Source organism: Meles meles, chromosome 20 (genome assembly GCF_922984935.1).
Source record: "Meles meles chromosome 20, mMelMel3.1 paternal haplotype, whole genome shotgun sequence".
Classification (NCBI taxonomy): Eukaryota; Metazoa; Chordata; class Mammalia; order Carnivora; family Mustelidae; genus Meles; species Meles meles.
The window spans coordinates 51,582,970-51,603,312 of record NC_060085.1 but is presented as its reverse complement, the minus strand read 5'-3'; the positions used below and the strand labels follow the sequence as shown (position 1 = coordinate 51,603,312).

The window sequence follows — 20,343 nt, the reverse complement described above, 5'->3', positions numbered from 1 at the left end:
CCCTGTTTATTACCGTTCTGGAGCTAACGCTGGGCGAGTTAACCCTGCTCTGCGGGGTCGGCGGGGCCTGCGCTCCGCGCCTCCCAGCGGACTCGTGTGGTGGTGCAGCCTCAGCTGCAGGCTGCAGAAAAGCGGGCCACCAGCAGACAGCGCCACATCCTGACGCCGTCAGCGCGCACAGCCTCGGCTGCGCTCCGAGCTCGCCTTCTGTCCCTATCCAGTGACCAGTTAGGTGCGGGCGAGGGGATTCCAGCTGAGGCTTCAGAGTCCGGGACCTCACGATAGTATCAGACTGGGTGCCGCCAGCAGCCATCCCAACCTGGCCTAGGAGCGCACGCGTCTTCGGAGCTGTCCGCGGCGGTGCAGTTTCCCCAGGGAGCCAACTTTAGGCCAGCTCGAGGACTGGGTGCAGGTAGCTGGGTCTTGCGCACTGGTAGACGGGTTGGTTGGGGCTGGAGGAACCATTGGAACCCGAGTGGAGGTGGTGGGGTGCCTCGAGCCCCTGGTACCTGGAGACACGCCCCGTGCTGGGAGAGACTGCAAGGAGACCGCTCAGGCTCAAGATGCATAACCCTAAACTGTCGAGGGCTAAGACAGCGTCGGCTTCCCGGGACTGCTGGGCTGGGGAGGATCCTTTGAGAGGGGTACCCGGAACAGCATTTGGGAGCCCTGGGGGTAGGTATTGAGACAGGAGTTCTTCCAGGAGGGGCCGCTGGATTGGGGACCCACCGAAGCAGCTGTTGTGAAAGTTCGGGGGTGAGCGGGGATGGCTAAACGTCTTAGAAATAGGAGGTGGAAGGGGGATGGTTCTGAGCTGGAGCTTCCCAAGCCAAGTGGCCCTTTGGGGGAATCTCCGAAGGAAGTGACTGGAGGAAGGAGAGATGGCTGTTTTGGGCGTCTTGCGGAAGATCGATGTGCTGAGGGTCTGGAGGGCGGGGCGGGCGGCTAGTTCGGGGATCTCTGGGAGAGGTGGTCTGTTTAGGAGAACCAGTCCCACAGGAAAGTGATTAGGACCCTTCCCTCTCCTCAATGTAAGTGACTTAAAATCTTAAGGAACCGGCAGTCTGGCAGATTCCCGCTCATTTCCAGTGGCTCAGAGGAGGTACCTCAAACGGGGATTTCCCGGGTGGCTGCTGAACCACCCCCGGGGCAGGCGGTTGTACCCCTAGTCCAAATAATTTGGGGCTCCTGGGAAGGGTACAACTGAGTCGGATGTGCGTCGGGAGAGTAGTGCTTGGTCTATACAGTCCTCTGGATTCGTTTCAGGCTCCGACCAACAAATCGGTCCTTGGCGTCTCAGCGAGTGGAACCAGAGGAGCGCCCCTCATTCCCGCCACCCCCAGGCGCGAGGGATTACGAGTCTGGCCCCACCCCGCCGCACTACCATTTAAAGGGCTTGAAGACCAGGGGCGCAGGGCGACCACGGTCATGGAGGGCGCGCTGGTGGCCAACTGGAGCGCCGAGGCGGTCAATGGCAGCGAGGCGCCTCCGGAAGCGGAGGGCAACCGCACCGCTGGGCCCCCACAGCGCAACGAGGCCTTGGCGCGCGTGGAGGTGGCCGTGCTGTGCCTCATCCTCTTCCTGGCGCTGAGCGGCAACGCGTGCGTGCTCCTGGCGCTGCGCACCACGCGCCACAAACACTCGCGCCTCTTCTTCTTCATGAAGCACCTGAGCATAGCCGACCTGGTGGTGGCCGTGTTCCAGGTGCTGCCGCAGCTGCTGTGGGACATCACCTTCCGCTTCTACGGGCCCGACCTGCTGTGCCGCCTGGTCAAGTACCTGCAGGTGGTGGGCATGTTCGCCTCCACCTACCTGCTGCTGCTCATGTCTCTGGACCGCTGCCTGGCCATCTGCCAGCCGCTGCGGGCGCTGCGTCGCCGGGCGGACCGCCTGGCGGTGCTCGCCACGTGGCTGGGCTGCCTGGTGGCTAGCGCGCCGCAAGTGCACATCTTCTCGCTGCGCGAGGTGGCCGACGGCGTCTTCGACTGCTGGGCCGTCTTCATCCAGCCCTGGGGGCCCAAGGCCTACATCACGTGGATCACACTCGCCGTCTACATCGTGCCTGTCATCGTGCTCGCCGCCTGCTACGGCCTCATCAGCTTCAAGATCTGGCAGAACTTGAGACTCAAGACGGCGGCGGCGGCGGCGGAGGCTGCAGAGGGGCCGGAGGGCGGCGCGGCGGGCAGCGCGGGGCGCGCGGCTCTGGCACGCGTCAGCAGCGTCAAGCTCATCTCCAAGGCCAAGATCCGCACGGTTAAGATGACCTTCATTATCGTGCTGGCCTTCATCGTGTGCTGGACGCCATTCTTCTTCGTGCAGATGTGGAGCGTCTGGGATGCCAACGCGCCCAAGGAAGGTAGCGCTGGCTGGAAACCCGGAGGGAGCGCGGCGGGGCGGGGTCCTTGTCCTGCCTCCTCCTCACTGACAGGTTTCTGGGGATCTCGCGCTGGGGATGTGGGTTTTCGGAATCCTGCAGGGTTTGAGGCATGGCTCCATTATCCATTGGCCAGGGGATTTGGGGCTTAACTTCCCTGAGCCTTCGCTTCCTCTTCTGTAAAACGGCCACAATGATGAAAGTACTGGCTCTCATGGGGGGATGAAATGAGAAAATGCACGCAAAGTCCTTAGCACAGTCCTTGGGCTACATATGGGGCATATGGTTCCTTATTATGAATGGGAAAACTGAGGTTCAAATGACTTTGCCACTTGGTTAGGGAGTGGTGGAAGTAACTTTCGAACCCTGGTCCGAGCCGAAGCTCTCGCCACTTGAAATTTACTTTATGTTGAACTTCCCCTTTAAGTTCAAATCAGCCTTAACTCCTGGGCTTGATTTAGATGAGGGTAGCGGTAGGTGGGCTATTTGATTTGTCCAGCTTAACGCTGAGTACTTGAGTAGTCGTTGGGGGGGGGAGGGGGCGGGGCGTTGTGGGGAAGTAAGGTCTAAGGTCGAGGCTCTGAACCTCTGGCTTGTTGGAGGCGGAGAGTCTCCAAAGGCAGAGAGGTGAGTGCCTGCTTGGGGGTAGGGGGGTGGGGAGCGGGAAACTGGCGGTGTCTTGTTCCAGAGACATTGGTGGTGCTGGGGGGGCAGGGAGGGGTGGGAAAAGGATGGGAGCCTCCAAGCAAAGATGCAAATTTTCTGATTTGACCTGGTAGGCTGGGAGATTTCTGTAGGGAGGGAATGAGCTCTCCAGATGGGAGGACTGTGGAGGTCTGGGCTGAGGGTGGTAAGGGGAAGGGGGATGGGGAGTAGAATGGAGGGAGCTTGGGGGAGCAGAGAGCGCCTTGGGTCCTGGGGCTTGTGGCCAGCGCTGGGTTGCTGGAAGCTCCAGACAGCATCACCTTCATTGCACACAATTCCAATAGCTCATCTGCAAAGAGCAGGAGGGATGACCAGTGGTGGTGAATGACTTACACATTTTGTTTGACGGTAAGCCCATAGCACTGCACTGGGTGGGATGCAGGTGACTCTAGTGATTGTAAGAGTAGATCAAGGGGTTTGTTTTGACCCTTTTTGCAGAAATGTCCCATTTCTAAATATGATCATTCCTGCTCCCAGAAGTCTAAAATACAACCATCCCGTGGAAGCTGAAATCTCCCTTCGTTCAGCTGGATAATTTTCCTTTGCTATCTTTCAGAAACCACAGACTCCTGGCTTTACCCAGCCCTGCCTCTTAGTGGCCAGGGCAGTTATCATTGAGCACAGTAGGGGCACCTGTGGTACTGCAGGCTGAGGCAGTGGGGAGGGGAGGACTGCGAGGCAGACACAGCAGAGCCAGCCTGGCTCCATTGTGCAGCCTCTGGTCACAGTTTGCAGAAAGGGTTCAGTGGTCCACAGTGGGGAAGGTGCTTTCTCCAGGTCACACAGTCAGTCAGAGGCAGACTAGAGTGGGCGGGCGAGCGGGCGGCGGCGGGCGGGGCGGGGGGGGGGTGCTGCTCCACCCCAGCTCTTTCCTCCTGTGTCAGCAGCCTTCTGATGAAGGGTGCAGAAACAGGGAGTGGGCCCAGCCACGTGGGTGTTTCTCATTAAGGCGTCAGACTATACCTGTTTCCCCGGCGGGAGCCGAAGAAATGCCAGACCCAGGTCTTGAGGAGCTCAAACCCCAGTCCTTGAGGAAGTGAGACAGATACTGAGTACATTCTGGGGATGCCTACTGGGGAGCCCTCCCTTCAGCCCTCACTAGTGTGGGACTTTGGGTGAGGGGTCCCCTTCTCTCCCTTGACGGTTAGTGTCTTGCTTTTAGAATGAGGACATTTCAGCGTTCATTCATTTCCCTCTCTTCCCTTCCCCTGGCTTCTCCCATTCATTTTTCTTCCTGGTGAATTTTTCTGCCTTCTTTTTTCCCCCACACCTCCTTCATATGACTTCTTGTTGTCCACCCCTTCGCCTCCTCTCCTCTTCCTATTTTCCTCCCTAAAGAATGAGAATATATGGTCAGCATATATCTTAGTTACTGAGTGAGGTTTCCATGTTTCCTGTGCTTTGAAAGGACATCAGACAGTAATACATGTCTTTGTCTTAAAAACAAAACACAAGAGGAGAGAGAATGAGAGCGAGAGCATCCCACTAAAGTGGGGGCCAGAGGCCTTTTGTGTGTGTGCTGTCCCCTGAGGATTTCCATGGTGGGGCCTACTCTCCTGGTGGGGCCAGGCTCCTGCTCTCAGGGTCCAGGAGCAGGAAGAGAAACAGACTCTAGGAACCTCAGTTCTTCCCTCTGTTCCTTGACTTCTTTCCCAGTTCAGAGGAAAGGGTGGGTGCCATATGGAAAGCCAGGGCCCCCTCATCTTTGGCCCTCTGTGTCCTGGTGCTCTGAGAAGAGAACAAATGAAGACAATGGGATTCGTGATGCCTCCTTCCAGGAGCGGGCATCCAGTCCCCATGTGAGGGCCTGCCCAACACCGAGGACTTGAGCTCCGGCCACAAGCCCTGCCAAGCCGTGCCACAGCCTCAGGGCAGCAGTGGGTTCTGAGTGGACTTGGGCTCGGCTGGACTGCAAGCTCTGTACCCACCTGGCATTAACTGGGATAATTGCAAGTAGCAGGCTGGGCCATCAGAAATAATGGTGTTTACAGTCAGTTTGGAGACACGACTGTCTGGAGGCCATCGGCAAGTGTTAAGGAACAAAACAAGGAGACACTTGAGCTATTCAAGGAATTATGATCAGCACCGTGGAAGGAATGCACAGCCCTCACTTCCCAAGATGAAGGGAATTGAGAAGAGATGCAAAATATCTAGATCCGGACCCCTTGCTCTGCTCCTCTCCTGGGGGGAAGAGGCTGGAAGTTCAGGAAGCCCACTGAGAGCAGGCAGAAGTTCTTCTGGGCAGCCCAGGGGCAGGCAGGTGTAGATAAAGGTGGAGGGAGGGGGGCACATGGGGGAGCTGTCCCTGCCAACAGCTTCGTCCTGAAAACCTCCGAGGGAAGGAGAAGCTCTGAACCCGTGGGCTGCCGGAGGGGTTGGAGAAGTCACACTGGCCTTTCAGCTGTCCGTGTGGCCCTTCACTGACCTCAAACCCCCTACCTCTGTGAGGCTTTGTGCACCCTGGCCTTCTCTGCAAGCCCAGGCGCTCCTTTCACACCTCTCTCCTTTCATGGACTTCTTTCCCTGCTCTGCCTGCTCCGCCTTACGGGTTCAGAGCTCACCTTGCTCCAAGAGTAATGAGAGGTTGGCCACAAAGATTCAGGTACTGTGGCAAGACAAAGTAGATACAAGGAAACCTGGATGAAGGGGAGAAAGGGATAGGAAAATTATAATATAATCGTAGCAATAATAATAATAAGGGCTCTGTGTGTAGAGGTGAGCCATGCTTGGAGCTGGCCACAAGCCCCAGGACCCAAGGCGCTCTCTGCTCCCCCAAGCTCCCTCCCCACATATCACTCCATTCTACTCCCCATCCCCCTTCCCCTTACCACCCTCAGCCCAGACCTCCACAGTCCTCCCATCTGGAGAGCTCATTCCCTCCCTACCTTTCTCTAAGAGCCAGAGCAAAGACAGAAACCTCAATTTCCATATTTCCATTGTTCAGAAGAAAAAACAGTGAGGGAAGAAACAAGGAAGAGGAGCACTGTGGTAATTACTGCACTTCTCCCCACCCAAAGCCCAAAGCAGCCACCTGCTGTTGGAGCCCTGCGTTAGTGAGACTCCTGAGACCACAGGAAGAGTGAGACCAGACACCCACGGCGCGTGTGGACCAGCCCCATATGTATCTTGGCAAGCAAATTCCACTGTCAAAGATTCGGCGCTGACCTTTCCCCTTGAACTCAGTGTGATTTGCTTGGCTGCTGGCCCCCAGGATTCTGACCTGGAGTAGTTGGGAGGGAGGAGATGGAGAGAGGGCATGTCTGTATTTCCAGGGGTTCACTGATTCTAGTTGGATGTGGTAGGGCTGATTTTGAGTCTCCGGCTCTAGTTTTTGGTGAAATGCCTGGTCCCGTAGGCAGAGATGAGAGGGAAGCGGGGACAGGTTGGCAGATGGGGCAGGTGTGCCACGCGTCCACACTGAACACTATACGTGGCTCCTGTCCGGTGCCTGGAAGCTAGGGGAGAAGCTTTTGAATTAAAAAATCTCACTCACACTTCATAGATGAGTCATATACAGAATAGTCCCTGTTTTCTCTCAAACTGGCTGATTTCCATGGGAGTGAGAAAATGCCCAGTGAAGAGGGTGGGGACCTCCACTCCACAGAGACCGTGGAAGGACCAAGGGACCTGTCTGGCAGGCCAGCACAGTGGGCAGGCCCTGTGGAATCCTGCGTGGTTTGTGCAGGGAAAGAAGCACGCGGCTGGCCTATTTGGAGCTTGCTCTGCCCTTTTCTCCTGTGTGTCCTTGAGCAAACCACTAGACCTCTCTGGGCCTTAGCTTCCTCCTGTATATAATCAAAGAAGCAAAGCCTACCTGCCTACCTTTGGGGTTGTTAGGAGAATGACACGGTATGCCTCAAGGCGCCTGGGGGGTACGTGACCAACATCACTCTTCTCCTCTTCCCCCATTCTGCTTGTTAGGTTTTGTTCGCATTCTTGGGAATGACTCTGAGAATCTTGGCAGGTCTTCCTGAGGAAGGAGATGGGCGTTTTTTTCGGAAAAGCCCTGTCGACGGTAGGCAGTGTGTCCAGGGTGGTGGGGATGTGGAGGAGAAACTTGTTAAGGCTGGACTGTGAGCCTGGTCACAACAGGGACCCCTTCTGTTCTGCTCACTAGTGTGCGTCCAGTGCTGAGCACGGTGCTGGGCACTCATGGGGAGCTTAGCCAGTGCTGGTTGACAGACACGAGGGATATGGGAGGAGAAAGGTGCTTGAGATGGCCTGGGTTGGGTATGTGGACTTGGATTCCAGAGAGATAAGGATCTTCTAAACAGCCCTCCAACACTAGCATTGGCTGTCTGGTGAAGAAGTGAGCGCCCCAGTCACTTGGGGGCAACCAAACCTCTGGTAGGAGTCTTGTACTAGGAGGAAGGTGGAAATGCACAGGAGGCCTGGTGTTAAGTGTTTCCCTGTCTGAAAATGAGCTTCCCAGCTCCTCCCTCTACCTGTGGAACTGTGGTCCCTCTGGTGTGGCCTACCTGCCTCAACTTTTCAAGGATGTTGTGCCCTCTGGGGGATGGGGAGGCTGTGGGGGGCTGTGGGTCAGGAGGTCAGCAGCTGAGCAGACCTCCCCCTGGCTCTAGGTCCTCTCTGGAGAGGCTGGGCTGGTCAGTTAGCTGCCTGAGAGCTTGGGCTACCTGACAACCCCAGCACTTTGCACTGACAATTGTTGGAAATGAAGGGGACCTCATGGGGCCCACCCCCAGGGGCAGGGGCTGGCAGGGGCTGAACTGTGCTCTTTCAGACCCCATTGCATCAGCCCCGGGAGACAGCACTGGGCAGTGCTAAGAGCTGGTCTTGTTGCCTTCTCTGTGGTCTCTGGGCCTCCATCACCCCATGGGGCTAGAACAGGACACCCTCTGTGGCCATCCGCTTCAGTGACATGAGGAGTTAGAGTAGTTGGAAACAGGAGGCCGTCACTTCTCACCCAGCCCCACGTCTCATCCTCACCTGAACACAGCAAGGTAAGGGGGCTTTGTCCCCATTTTGCAGAGGAAGAAACTGAAGCCCAGAGAGGCAAGACCTGCTTGAAGACACTGTTGAGTGAGGGGTGGAGCTGGAATTTGAACCTAGGTTCTCCCACCCCAAAGGCTGCCCCCGTCACACTGGCCTTCATTCCCAGGCCAGCATTTTCAAGGTGGTCTACCACTCTTGGCCTTGGGATCTCCTGGGTGCTTTCAGAAGCATCCCCTGCAGAAATCCATCCAATGGAAGAAATGTGCAGCAAAGCCTCCCCCAACAGATTTTTTTTTCCTGTTATTGATCAAACCTCTTGGGGGAAAGGGGAAGTCACCTGGGACAGAAACCCAAAGGGGAAGCACTCACATTAGCCAAGAACATAACTCACAATTGCTTAATGACAAGAGTGTGGTTGTTAACTGTCCATCTAATTGCAATTTATCCCCAGAAGGGCCAAATTCAAGAGCTCTTCAGGGCAGAGAGTGATCTATCCAATTTCCTCCTGCCCTCCCTCCCCCACTGCTCTGCCTATCAATGGCTCACCTGAAGACCAGACCCTCCGAGGTGCCTGGCCCACCCAAACCTTGGGCACAACATCCTTGAAAAGGTGAGGTGGGGAGGCCACACCGGAGGGACCACAGTTCCACAGGAAAAGGGAGGAGCTGGGAAGCTCATTTTCAGACAGAGAAACACTTAACACCAGGCCTCCTGTGCATTTCCACCTTCCTGGCCTGGCCCCAGAGCCCTGCCCCTCTTTGTGTCCCCAACATCTCTACACGCCTGGCTCTCTTGGCTGAAACACTCAACACACACACACCTGGCTGCCTGTGCCCTCCTGGCATCACTCACTGGGCACTGTGTGTTCAAAGCATGAGCTTCTCAGCTCCCCCTGCTCCCCGCTGAACCCTCCATCCTAGCTCTACCACACGTCTCGTTTTGGGTGGAGACCAGAGTGTCTGGATGTCAGCACTCCTGACATTCTGGGCCACGTAATCCCTATTGGGTGGCAGCTGTCCAGGGTGCTGGGGGATGTTCAGGCAGCATCCCTGGCCTCTGCCCTCTTGCATCCCACTGCACCTTTCCATCTGTCCTGACCACCAACAATGTCTCTAGACATTGCTGAATGTCGCCTCTGGTTGAGAAGCGCTGGTTTAGACACACTGTGGAGGTGTGGCCTGACCTAGTATTTAACGAACGAGGACACCCTCATCCCCTCTGTCCTGGGCTCTGGCTAAATCTGCCTTGTGAACCCCTGACAGCTTGTTGGTTCCCACAGGGTCCTTCTGCTGAGCACCCATGCTGATTCTGTTCTCACCATAGGGATGCCCACTCCAGTCCCTTCTGCAGAGACTTGTCCTTCAAAGGTCAAGTCCAGGTGTGGATCGCTTTGTGGCACAATTCCAGGGGGTGCCCTTTACTTCGTGGTCTGTGAGAATGATGCTCCCAGGAGCCTTGCAGGCCACGACTTGGCAGCCTCATCCTCCTCTGAAGGCCGATGCATCCACTCTACAGTCATTACTGCCTCCCAAGGGTCCTGTCCACACAGGCACTGCTTTGATACCTTGGTCCTCCAGTGAGGGGAGTTTGCAGGAAGCTATCCCCAGTTCCTCACCTGCCCTCCGGAGGCCAACAGCTGGCGTTTGCATAAACATGGGACTGTCAGGCCAAGTTGGGTTACAGAGCTCCGGGAGTAACACCCCACTTTCTGCCCCGCTGGTGTTGGGCTCCTAGGTCCTGAGGTATAGCACGATGGAGTGGCAGCAGTGACCTTGGGCAGTTGACTAAACCAGCCTGGAGCCCAGTTTTCTGGAGTTAGGTATAGAGTTTAGCTTGTGGGCAGGGTGGGCTTTGCCTGTCAGTGGCAGGGTGCCTGGCATATAGTAAGCGCTCAGTCAGTGTCTGCTTTTCTTTCTTTCTTTCTTTCTTTTTGTTTTTTTAACATTTCGTTTATCTGAGAGAGAGAATGAGACAGAGCGGGAGAGAAAGCACAAGCTGGTGGGGCGGGGCAGAGGGAGAAGCAGGATCTCAACTGGGCAGGCAGCCCTGATGTAGGTCTTGATCCCAGAGGATCAAGGTCAGGTCAGGACTCTGGGATCCTGACCTGAGCCCAAGGCAAAGTTAACCAACTGAGCCACTGAGGCGCCCCCAAGGTCTGCTTTACAAAGCAGAGAAATTCCGAGACTGTCAGGTCCTGGGCTGGGTCAGTGCTGTTGGGGGTGGGCGTTGTCTTGAGTTTAGGAGCAGCGTTTTTCTTTTTCCGCAGAGCAGAGGGCTGCGGTTTCTGGTGAGGGCAGATAGCAAGCCCCTGGGTGTTCCAAACCAGCCTGAAGAGGTAAAGAGAAACAAGAGCCTTACCTGGAGGACACAGCAAGAGGGAAGGTGGGAAATTCTAGTTCTGGGTTTTAGAAATGGCAGGGAGCTCTTGTCCAGGGGATGAGCAGGAAGGGGGTGTAACCAGGCAGTGGAGTCCCAGCCCCTGATCCCGTGAATCTGATTCCCGGCCACCCACGGAGGGGCAGCCTTGGCCAGAGTCTCCTGTTGTGCTCTGCAGGGAGCTGGAACTTCCCCCCCACAACCGGCCAGATGCTCCGACCCACACCTCACTCCAAGAGTGACAAGGGTCACTCTTGCTCATTCCGTTTCTCTCTTTCTCTCCACCAGACCTGGATATCTGGGTATGAACCTGATTTTCCTAGAGGGAACTGCATGAGAATCCACTCGTGGGGTTAAAGCCCCCTCCTATTGTCAAGCAGGGAGATTGCCTTTTTGCCTTTCCAGCAGTTCTATCAGGACTTCTGGTCCACTAATTTCATGCTTCGCTTCAGTTCAGTCCCTTCTAGAACTCTTCTCGTGTTTTCTGCAAATGACACGCATCCCCCCAGCCACAAATCTGGAAATGTAAGTAATGACACTGAGGGGATGCCACCGGAAGAGAGATCTTTACTTTCAGCGCTTATTTGTCCTTGCCTCCGCAACCCCCCCCCCCCCCGCCCCCTCCTCCCCCCCCTCCTCCCCACCCCCCGCCCCGCCCCGTGAATGCCCCATGAGGCATTTGTGGATTCTGTCTCCCTGGAGGAAAAAAAATCAGGAGGGCTTCAGAGAGGAAGCAGCATTTGAAAAGGGTTTCCAAGAATGAATAGGAGCTGGCTGTGCAAAGAAGCACATTCCTTGTTGATCTCCTGGGGCAGTTACTTTATTATTATCTTTCTCCCTAGTGGAGGGATACTTCTAAAATTTCAGTGAGCTCATAGCTCAGGTTGGCGGGGTGGGGGGCATCTTGTTAAAATGCAGAATCTGATTAAGGAGGTCTGGGAGGGAGCCCAAGAGTCTGCATTTTTACCAAGCGGCCAGGCTATGCCTGTGTAGCCTGCCTATAAACTGACGAACATATTGAATAGGAAGTCTTTAATATCTTACTCTTTTATCAAAACGTGCAGTTTGCCTTTGCACCTGTGGTTGAAATTGGCTGTATGGCCTGTTGTTCCCTGCAGGGTAAAGAAGGGCTGGTTTTTTTACCAAAAGGCCCCAGCCCTTCTGCTTCCAGAATTTGGGCAGTGATGTAATAGATTCCCCCATATTTGGGCAATGATGTAATAGAAGCTCAGTTAAAGCTATGTAGCCCACAAATTTGGCTCTTAATCCTGGCTTTATGATACGTGGGGTGATCACACATCCGTGAATTTTAAAACCATTCCAATGTTGTAAAATTGTGGTCTTTTCAAAAAAGGCACTCTGTAATACATGTTAGTACTCAATCTTTATGTGAGTATACATTCAAAAATCATAAAAAGAAAAAGCCTTCTGTGGACTACAGCTCTCAAATTCTTATACAGCGCCTCTAGGAATAAGGTACTTAGACCCAAATTCCCAGTGCCCTTGTTGGGAGGTGTGGTCCTGAACCAAGCACTTGGTTTCTTATGAAAGAGGGTGGGCCTGATTTGACTCCGAGGTTAGGTGTCAGCTAAGCCACATGTCTTTGAAGTGTGTGTGAAATGCTTTCGTTGCCTCAGGCACAATGTAGCCCAGAGAGGCCGTGGCCAGCTGCCCATCAGCTGTTCGGGCTAATTTGGGCCTTCGGTGCCGGGAAATCCGAACATGGGAGTTCTTGGGGCTTGAGTAAAGCCAGCCTCGTAGGCGGGTGGAACACTTTGGGGCATACCGTCCTCGTCCTCAAGTGGCCCTCTGCCACCCACCCCTCCATGAATCACAGTGCTGAGTGGAAATACAGTGTTGTGTCTGTCTCCTGGGTGTAAAATTGCCCAGCAGGGCATCTGGCTTTTGGCGGGTGGCCATTTCTGTTCACATCTCTTGCTTGGTGCCTAGGAGCCCCGCTTGAGGGTCACCCCTAGTCTCCAGGCTTGCACCCACCCAGCAGCCCCGCCCCCTCCCCCCAGTGCTGCACCTCCCTGTTGAATAGAGTGCTGTGTTCGCCGTCTTTCCCTTGAGAGTAGGTCCTGTGACAATGAGCACAGGGCATGAAAGGATGCTAGAACATCTGATCTCCTCTTTTTCCTCTGAGAAAAGCACTAAGCTGGTGACCAGGCAGGTGTGAGGACCAGTCCCTGGACCAGTGCCTCCCAGTGGCCCCCCATTTTTGGCAAGGACCAGAGAGAGCAGTTTGCACCACTCAGGGCTTTGTCCTGGGGAGGGATGTTATTTTTATGGGGAGCAAGTGGAAGAGTTGGGGTCCCCGTAGAGACCCTGAAATCTGCCCTCCTCAGGGTTGCAACCACCTTTCCTTTTGAGTTTTCTTAAGTCACTGGCTGAGTAAGTTTTTCCTTTTCCTTTTTTTTTTTTAAGATTTTATTTATTTATTTGAGAAAGAGAGATAGAGCTCAACTAGGCAGAGAAGCAGGCAGAGAGAGAGGGAGAAGTAATCTCTCGCTGAGCAAGGAGCCTGATGTCAATCCCAGGACCCTGGGATCATGACCTGAGCCAAAGGCAGCCACCCAAATGACTGAGCCACCCAAGTGCCCCCGGGTAAGCTTTTCCAAATGGATGATCAGGAGTTCCTTTGGTGTCATGGCATCCAACCCCAGGCCTCTGGTTTTTAATTTTTTTTTTAAGATTTTTTTTTTTTTTTTAGATTTTCTTTATTTATTTGAGAGAGAGAACGAGAGATAGCATGAGAGGGGAGAAGGTCAGAGGGAGAAGCAGACTTCCCATGGAGCTGGGAGCCGGACGTGGGACTCAGTTCCGGGACGCTGGGATCATGACCTGAGCTGAAGGCAGTCGCTTAACCAACCGAGCCACCTAGGCGCCCTTTTTTTTTTTTTCTTCAATTTTTGAAGTCATGGAAAAACAGGCAAAGGACACTTTCTTTGATTGACCTGGGACCAGGAGGCTCTAAACTTTGGACTTTAAAAATGATGCGGCTGGTCATATCTCTCATATCTCATATCTGTTAATGATGATAGTAATCACCTGAATAAACACTGCAGTGCACAAAGCCCTCCTACACCCCCCACCAGTTTTTTCCAAGTCCTTGCAAGTGTCACTTCCAGTTTATAGATAAGGATGTTAAGGCTCATACAGTAGAAGCGGCTCAGAGAAAGATTAGGTGGAGGATTCAGACCCCAGGGGTTTGCGTCTGAATCCTGTGTCCCTGGCTCCTCCCTGAGCCAGGGCTCCCCTGGGGCCCCTCTGTGACCACTTGCCCACCCCCCTGGCCCCAGAGGAGGTGTGGGCTGCAGACCACACCTTTGGAGGAGTTGTGGATTCTGACTTCCAGCTCCTCCTTTTCCGCACCGACTTCATCATTGCTCTGCTTTGTCTGACATGTGACCAGGGGGCCAGGGCTGGAGCTGGGCAGCAGGGAACGGCCCTTCAGAGAAGCCAGAATTAATGCAAAGGGGTGGGCCTTTGCCCATTTGCATGGACTGGTCATTGGGTGTAGGCTGCTTCTGGGACAGGCGTTTCTGTTGTGGTCAAAGGCAGTGCCCCAAAAGGAACTCAGCTGAGAGCCTCACTGGCCATTTCCCTGGTAGTTGGGGAATGAGCCCCTGGGTCCTAAGATGAGATCTGGGCTCAGGGCACCATGCCATCTGCTGCAAATCTGCTAGACCCAGCTCGAGGTGGCACCACACTGAGTCACTTTTCAATGGTGCCTCTCTAGCAGCTACCTCACGGGTAGCTGTGTTTTGAAGAAGACAGTCTTGGGGCACCTGCGTGGGTCAGTCAGTTAAGTGGCTGACTCTTGATTTTGGCTCAGGTCATGATCTCAGGGTCGTGGGATCAAGACCCAAGTGAGGCTCTGCACTGGGCATGGAGTCTGCTTGGGATTCTCTCTCTCCCTCTGCCCCTCCCTCTGCTCATGCTCTCTCTCAAATAAATAAATGAAAAAGAGAGAAAGAGAAAAAGAGAGAAAGAAGTCCGCATTTAAGGATTTTGGTCCAGAAGAACACCCCGCGTGGGGCGTGTGCCAGAACCTGGAGCTAGAATGCCAGAGCCGAGAGGAGAGAGGGCAGTTTGCGGTGTGGAGACAGACGCTTCCTCCCTGCGATGTCCAGGCTGGCATGTGAGTTAAAACGGGTCTTCATACTGAAATCTGCAGGGTGAGATCAGACGTTCCCAGGACCCCCGAGGAAGGTGGAATAAGGCAAGGACATTCTCCTCCATTGCTGGTTCATTGTCTCAGCACACCTTTGACTTTGTGGAGCCTCAGCACCCCCCTCGCTCTCCCTGAAGATGGCCCAATGTTTCAGTCTGTTTAAACCCATCCGGAAATCACAAGCTAGCTGAACAGGGTAGATAAGCTTGTTGGTTGCTCGGGTAGTGCGGGCCTGTAGAGCCAGGAAATGAATCTACGTACGAGCTGACCTCCTTGGCCATGCGGTCCGGCCCAAGAGACTCAGTGGATGGACACTGCCATATGTCAGTGCGGCTTCCAGCAGCTCAGCCAGTGGGTCCTGTGTCCTGTGCCCCACCCTGGGCTCAGATTCCAAGACAGAGCCCAACCCAGGGAGCAGCCTCTCCCCATTGTTTCACATGGGTTGGCGTTAACTCTGTTATCCTTAAGAAAAGTAGCATTTACTGGGCGTGTACACATCATGGTAGTGATAAGGGTAATAACTGAGTATGTTAAGTTTTTACTTTCATTGAGTGCCAGGAATCATGATGGGTACTTGGCGTCCTGACTAGTGAAACTTGGCAGTGATTCTGTAAAGGAGCTCTTTATATTAACTCCCATTTCACAGATGGAGACACTGAGGTTAAGAGGTTAGATGACTCGCCCTAGAACACACAAAGTGCAAAGTGGCAGAGCTAGGATTTGTGCCGAGTCTGGGTAACTTGAAAGCAAAGCCATCACGGGAGTGTGGGGAGAAGTGGGCGGGGCTTACTCTGTGGGATTTCTCCCCCCACCCTTAGGAGCCCTTCCCACCACTTTTTAACATCTGCCCCTCCTCCAGGCATCAAGGGTGGGCTAGCTTTCTGGAAAGGGCCAGGCAGTAACTCTTTTAGGCTTGTGGGTATAAGGTCTCTGGAATAGGTGCTCAGCTTTCTCCTTGTAGTGCAGAAGCTGCCATAGACAATATATGAATGAATGGGTGTGGCTGTGTTCCAATAAAACTTTATTTAGAAAAACAAGCATCAGGTGGGATTTGGCCCCCATAGGCCAAACAATATAGCTTTTTGGTCGCTGGTCTAGACCAGGAGACATTTCTGCTAGGAATGATGATGGTCTGATAGGAGGTAATGTGTTTCCCATCCCAGATATACTTAGATTATAAAAGATCATCACTGAGAACAGGCAATACCCCGCCTCCATGGGCAATTCTACCTGTTTGGGAAAAGGGTGGTGCTCTCTGACTCGCCCTCAAATCACACCCTAAGAGGGATTGTCTGGCAAGCCTATGTCTTTGCTTTGGGATTGAGAGGATTCACTAACTGCTACCAACCTGACACGTGTGAACGCTGACCTAGTTTGAAAAGGAATAGCTTCATTAGGTTCAGGTAGAAACACAGGGTGACATGTTGTGTGTCCCTGGGGAAGTCACTTCCCTTACACAGAAGACGGGGATGAGTCTGCTTTGAAAACCACAGGGTCCTGTGCCGGCTTGAGCAGTGATTCCCATGGTCAGCATCGCTACATGGCCCTGTGCTCTCTTGGAAACAACGTCGTGAATCGTGAGGACAATATTTTTCATGCTTTGTTCTATTCCTGTTGGCTTCTTTAGCCACCAGAAAGGGCAGCAGCGTGGTCTAAACAAGGAACAGAAAGTGCAGAGAGCCTGTGAGGGGCAGTCAGTCAGGCGCCTGCTTAGAAACCATCAAGGGCTCCCCACCGTCTGTAGACTAAAGCTCAGGCGGCCTGTGCTCAAGGTCCTCCTCAGCCTGGCTCTTTCCTCTTTCTTTCCCCAACTCTGGCAGTCCCTGAATGTTCTTGGACATTCTCACTTATGTGCCTTCATTCCTATTGCTTCCTGATTCCCAGATAGTTCTCCTTCCTGCTGAGGGCTGGCATTTCCACCCCTGGGGACTCCTGTCTCTCGATGGGTAGGATATTGCCAGATTTTTAAAAGTGCAATTGTGCCCTTCACCTCTGGCAACCTGACAGGAGCAGGTTCAGCTTAGAGAGGGTCATCCATCCCCCCGGGAGCCGAGCCAGGCCCATCCTACATACGGGTGGCCATCAGGTGGGGGCAGAGGCACCTGCCTTGGTCCAGAGTCCTACAGGGGCTGGCCAGGAAGAGGAAGGGAATCTCCATTGGGGGAGGGGGGTGGTGTATCTGGAATTCATTAACTGTTTCCTTTTTTGTTGTTGATGTTTCTGTATGCCTTTTTTCTTTTAATAGAATAAATAAGTTAAATGATCCAAAGCAAATAGCTTAAGAGAAAAGATAAGTTTTAACTCTATACAGTTAAGGTAAAAGGCGGTGCCTTCCTGTGCAGGCCTGTTCATTCCTGCTCTGTCCTCTCCCTTGTTTCCTAACCTTACATGCCTGCATTCTTGCCGCTGTGTCTGGTGGTTTATTTCTCAGAGTCCTTTTTAAATTTTGACCGTGTGGTGATTTTGCCTCCTTTATTTTATACATTGAATTTTTGAGGATATTCTGTTTTTAGTCTTGGTGATTTCTCACCAGAATTTCTAAACTTATATTCATCTTCTTAGCTACTCAAATCAAATATGTATTTTTTTCATTCTCTTTTCTAGAAAATGAGCAGTACAGGCTTTTTTCCCCCCTCCACTTTTCCACTTTCCTGTTCTTTACTATTTTAGTCCAAGGTTTAGATGCTCCTCCTTTGTTTCCCTGATCATTCTCTAGTGCGAGACTTTCTGATTTTATCTGCTCGAGTTTGCTCTTGTGCCAACAGGTGCACCAAGGAATTAGACCAGTGGTTCTCCAGCTTGTGTATGTGTCTGAACCTCACCCCCAGGAGTCTCGTCCAGTAGGTCTTGGGTAAGGCCCGAGAATTTACATTTCTAACAAGTTCCCAGGTTCCCAGGGATCCCAGTTTGAGAACCAAGCCATCGTCTTGTGGGTAATCATCCTTCTTCCTCTGGTGACTAGGTGGCAGATGTCTGACAGATGTCTCCATGCTCTGCCTCTGTGGTGGCCTCTAGGTCTTGTGGCTTCCCAGTCGCTGTGAGAAATCCTTTCCTGGATTCAGCTCTTGAATTCTGGAGGTTTGTTTTGTTTTGGTTTGTTTTTATTTATTTGTTCATTTAAGTCATTTCTATGCCTGACGTGGGGCTCAAACTTACAACCCGGAGCTCAAGAGTCGCACGCCACTCTGACGGAGCTAGCCAGGCACCCAGAATTCTGGAGACATATATTTTTTTAAGATTTTATTTATTTATTTGACAAACAGAAAGCACAAGTAGGCAGAGAGAGAGGGGAAAGCGAGCTCCCCACTGAGCAGAGAGCCCGATGCGGGGCCCGATCCCAGGACCCTGGGATCATGACCTGAACTGAAGGCAGAGGCCTTAACCCACTGAGCCACCCAGGCGCCCCTCTGGAGATATTTTTGAAAACTTTCTGCAGACAAGATCAAAGAGCTGCAGATTTTTCAAGCCCTCTTGCAGCTGCCTTAAGGCAAGGATGTGGCTGTGAGCAGCATTCTTGGGTGTATTGCTGTCCTTGCAGGTTTCTGGAGGGAGTGCTCACTCTCCTTCATTGGTGGGAGAGATCTGTAGTTTGTCAGATGGAAGTTTATTGCAAGAAACTCGGATTTTTTTCCTCTCCTCTACTTGGAAGTATATAGGATTAAGAATTTTTCTTTTCTTCCTTCCTTGTTTTCTCCCTTCCTTTCCCTTCCCTTTCCTTCCCTTCTCTCCACTCCCCTCACCTCTCCTTCCTTCCTTTCTTCTTCCTTCCTTCCTCCCTCCCTCCCTCTCTCTCTCCCTTTTTTTTTCCTCCCTCCCTTCCTCCCTCCCTCCCTACTTTCCTTTCCTTTTTTCTTTCCTCGACACCCAGCATGGGGTTTGAACTCATGACATCAAGATCAAGAGTGGCATGCTCTAGTGACTGAGCCAGGCAGGCGCCTCAGGATTCAGAATTTTTCTTTCCTTTTGAAGTTTGAATTTGCAAAAAGCAGTGTCTTGAAGTTGATCCTTAATTTTGTCTGGAACACAATAAATCCCTAGTATAATGGCTTCTGCCCAATACCTTAAAGAATTTCAGGAAAACCTTTTCTCCTGTGTAAGTCTGATTTGTCATGCCGAAGCATGCTCTTAGGGGTACAGAACTTTCAGTGTTCTCAACGGCGAAGATGGCAACGCTTTCTTGCCACCACGCCTTTGCCTGGGCCATTCCTTCTACCTGGAGCACCCTTCCTCTGTTCTCTGCGTGGAAAACTCCTAAGCATCTTTCAGGTATCGGCTCAAATGTCCCTTTCTGTAAGACTGGCCATGACTCGCTCCGAGTTGCTGCCCCTCCTTGGTCTGCCCAACCGGCCTGCATTGCTACTCATTTTATTTTTGTGTCCCCAGGGCCTAGCCTGGTGCATGGCACACGGTCACGATAGCAGCTACCGTGTATTGGGTCCTTACTGTATACCAGGCATTTTTTTAATCCTTGCAGTCTTCCTGCGTGTTTTGCGTACTCTTGTTATCCCCATGTAAAGATTAGCAAACAGCAGTCTCCTGGGGAACTCAAGTAATTTGTTGCTGGCAGAACAAGACTACCAGCTAGGTCTGGCAGCTCCTTGACGCTGTGCTCTCGGGCACTCAGAGTCGTGGGCACTGGACGCGCGCTGGGTGAGTTATGAATGAACAGGTGGCTGTCCGCTGACGGAAGCATTCGGGGGGCACTCTTGATGAGAGAAAGGACAGAGAGCATTCTAGGGCTTGGCTGAGCCTGGGAAGGCTGGGGTGTGTGTGTGGCGGGGGCAGGCTCAGCGCACACCCGGAGCCATGATGTGGACGGCAGGCAGACCTTGTCCCTCTATGTCTCTGTCTTGTGACTCAGCACCTGGCACCTGGGGAAGGCTGTTCTCGGGAAATGGTGGTGGCGCTCCAGTAGTGATGGCCTGTTCTCCTTTCTCCCCGCGCCCCCATCCTCCTTTCAGCCTCGGCTTTCATCATAGCCATGCTCCTGGCCAGCCTCAACAGCTGCTGCAACCCGTGGATCTACTTGCTCTTCACGGGCCATCTCTTCCACGAACTGGTACAGCGCTTCCTCTGCTGCTCCTCCAGCTACCTGAAGGGCAACCGTCCAGGAGAGACCAGCGTCAGCAAAAAGAGCAACTCATCCACCTTTGTCCTGAGCCACCACAGCTCCAGCCAGAGGAGCGGCTCGCAGCCATCCACAGTGTGACCGGGCTGGGCCAGGACTGCCTCCCATGGCTCGGGGTGTGCCGGCATAGACAGTCCGCCCCTTGGTGGCGGTGTGCGTGTATGTATAAGGTACCTTTCAGTTTGCACCCTTCCACACCTCGGGGTAGCTTGAGTGGGGTGGGAAATTCTGGCATGGGTTGGGGAAGGAGTCTCCACGGTGGAAATGTTGGGGTGACTCAGCCATCAGTCAGTCTCTGGATCTCCTCTGGCTTCCTATGGGGGTTTATACGCCCTGCCCCTACTGCTGCTCTCGTTGGTTGATGGGTTGGTTTTATTCTCCTGGACCTGTCATTTCTCTGCAGTATCTTTTTACTCCTTTATTCTGGGATCATGTGAAAGCTGGTAAGTATGGGATTGGTATGTGGAAGCGTACTGTTCGGAGCTCAGAATAAGGAGTAGGAGTGGGACCTCAGATGTGGAGGATGGTGCTAATATATTTCTGACTTTAGAGTTCTTTTACTTTTGCATGGAACCGTCCCAGCATCCTTGGCCACCAGCATGTCAGAAGGTGGCCCTAGGAACAGGG

At 53.2% G+C, this 20,343-nt stretch overlaps 1 protein-coding gene across 1 annotated transcript; it reads left to right on the top strand.

Moving 5' to 3' along the window:
• The first annotated feature begins 294 nt into the window (after positions 1-294).
• OXTR (oxytocin receptor) lies at positions 295-19,852 on the top strand. Its single transcript, XM_045991884.1, has 3 exons — positions 295-412; positions 1,267-2,356; positions 19,550-19,852. The coding sequence occupies exons 2-3, from the start codon at positions 1,429-1,431 to the stop codon at positions 19,795-19,797; spliced, it is 1,176 nt and encodes a 391-aa protein (XP_045847840.1). The 5' UTR covers positions 295-412; positions 1,267-1,428; the 3' UTR covers positions 19,798-19,852.
• The last annotated feature ends 491 nt before the right edge of the window (positions 19,853-20,343 follow it).

Coding starts and splice junctions, on each gene's coding strand:
- OXTR (XM_045991884.1), top strand. CDS start 1,429: ATGGAGGGCGCGCTGGTGGCCAACTGGAGCGCCGAGGCGGTCAATGGC. Junction 2,357..19,549: donor TGCCAACGCGCCCAAGGAAG/GTAGCGCTGGCT, acceptor TCCTCCTTTCAG/CCTCGGCTTTCATCATAGCC.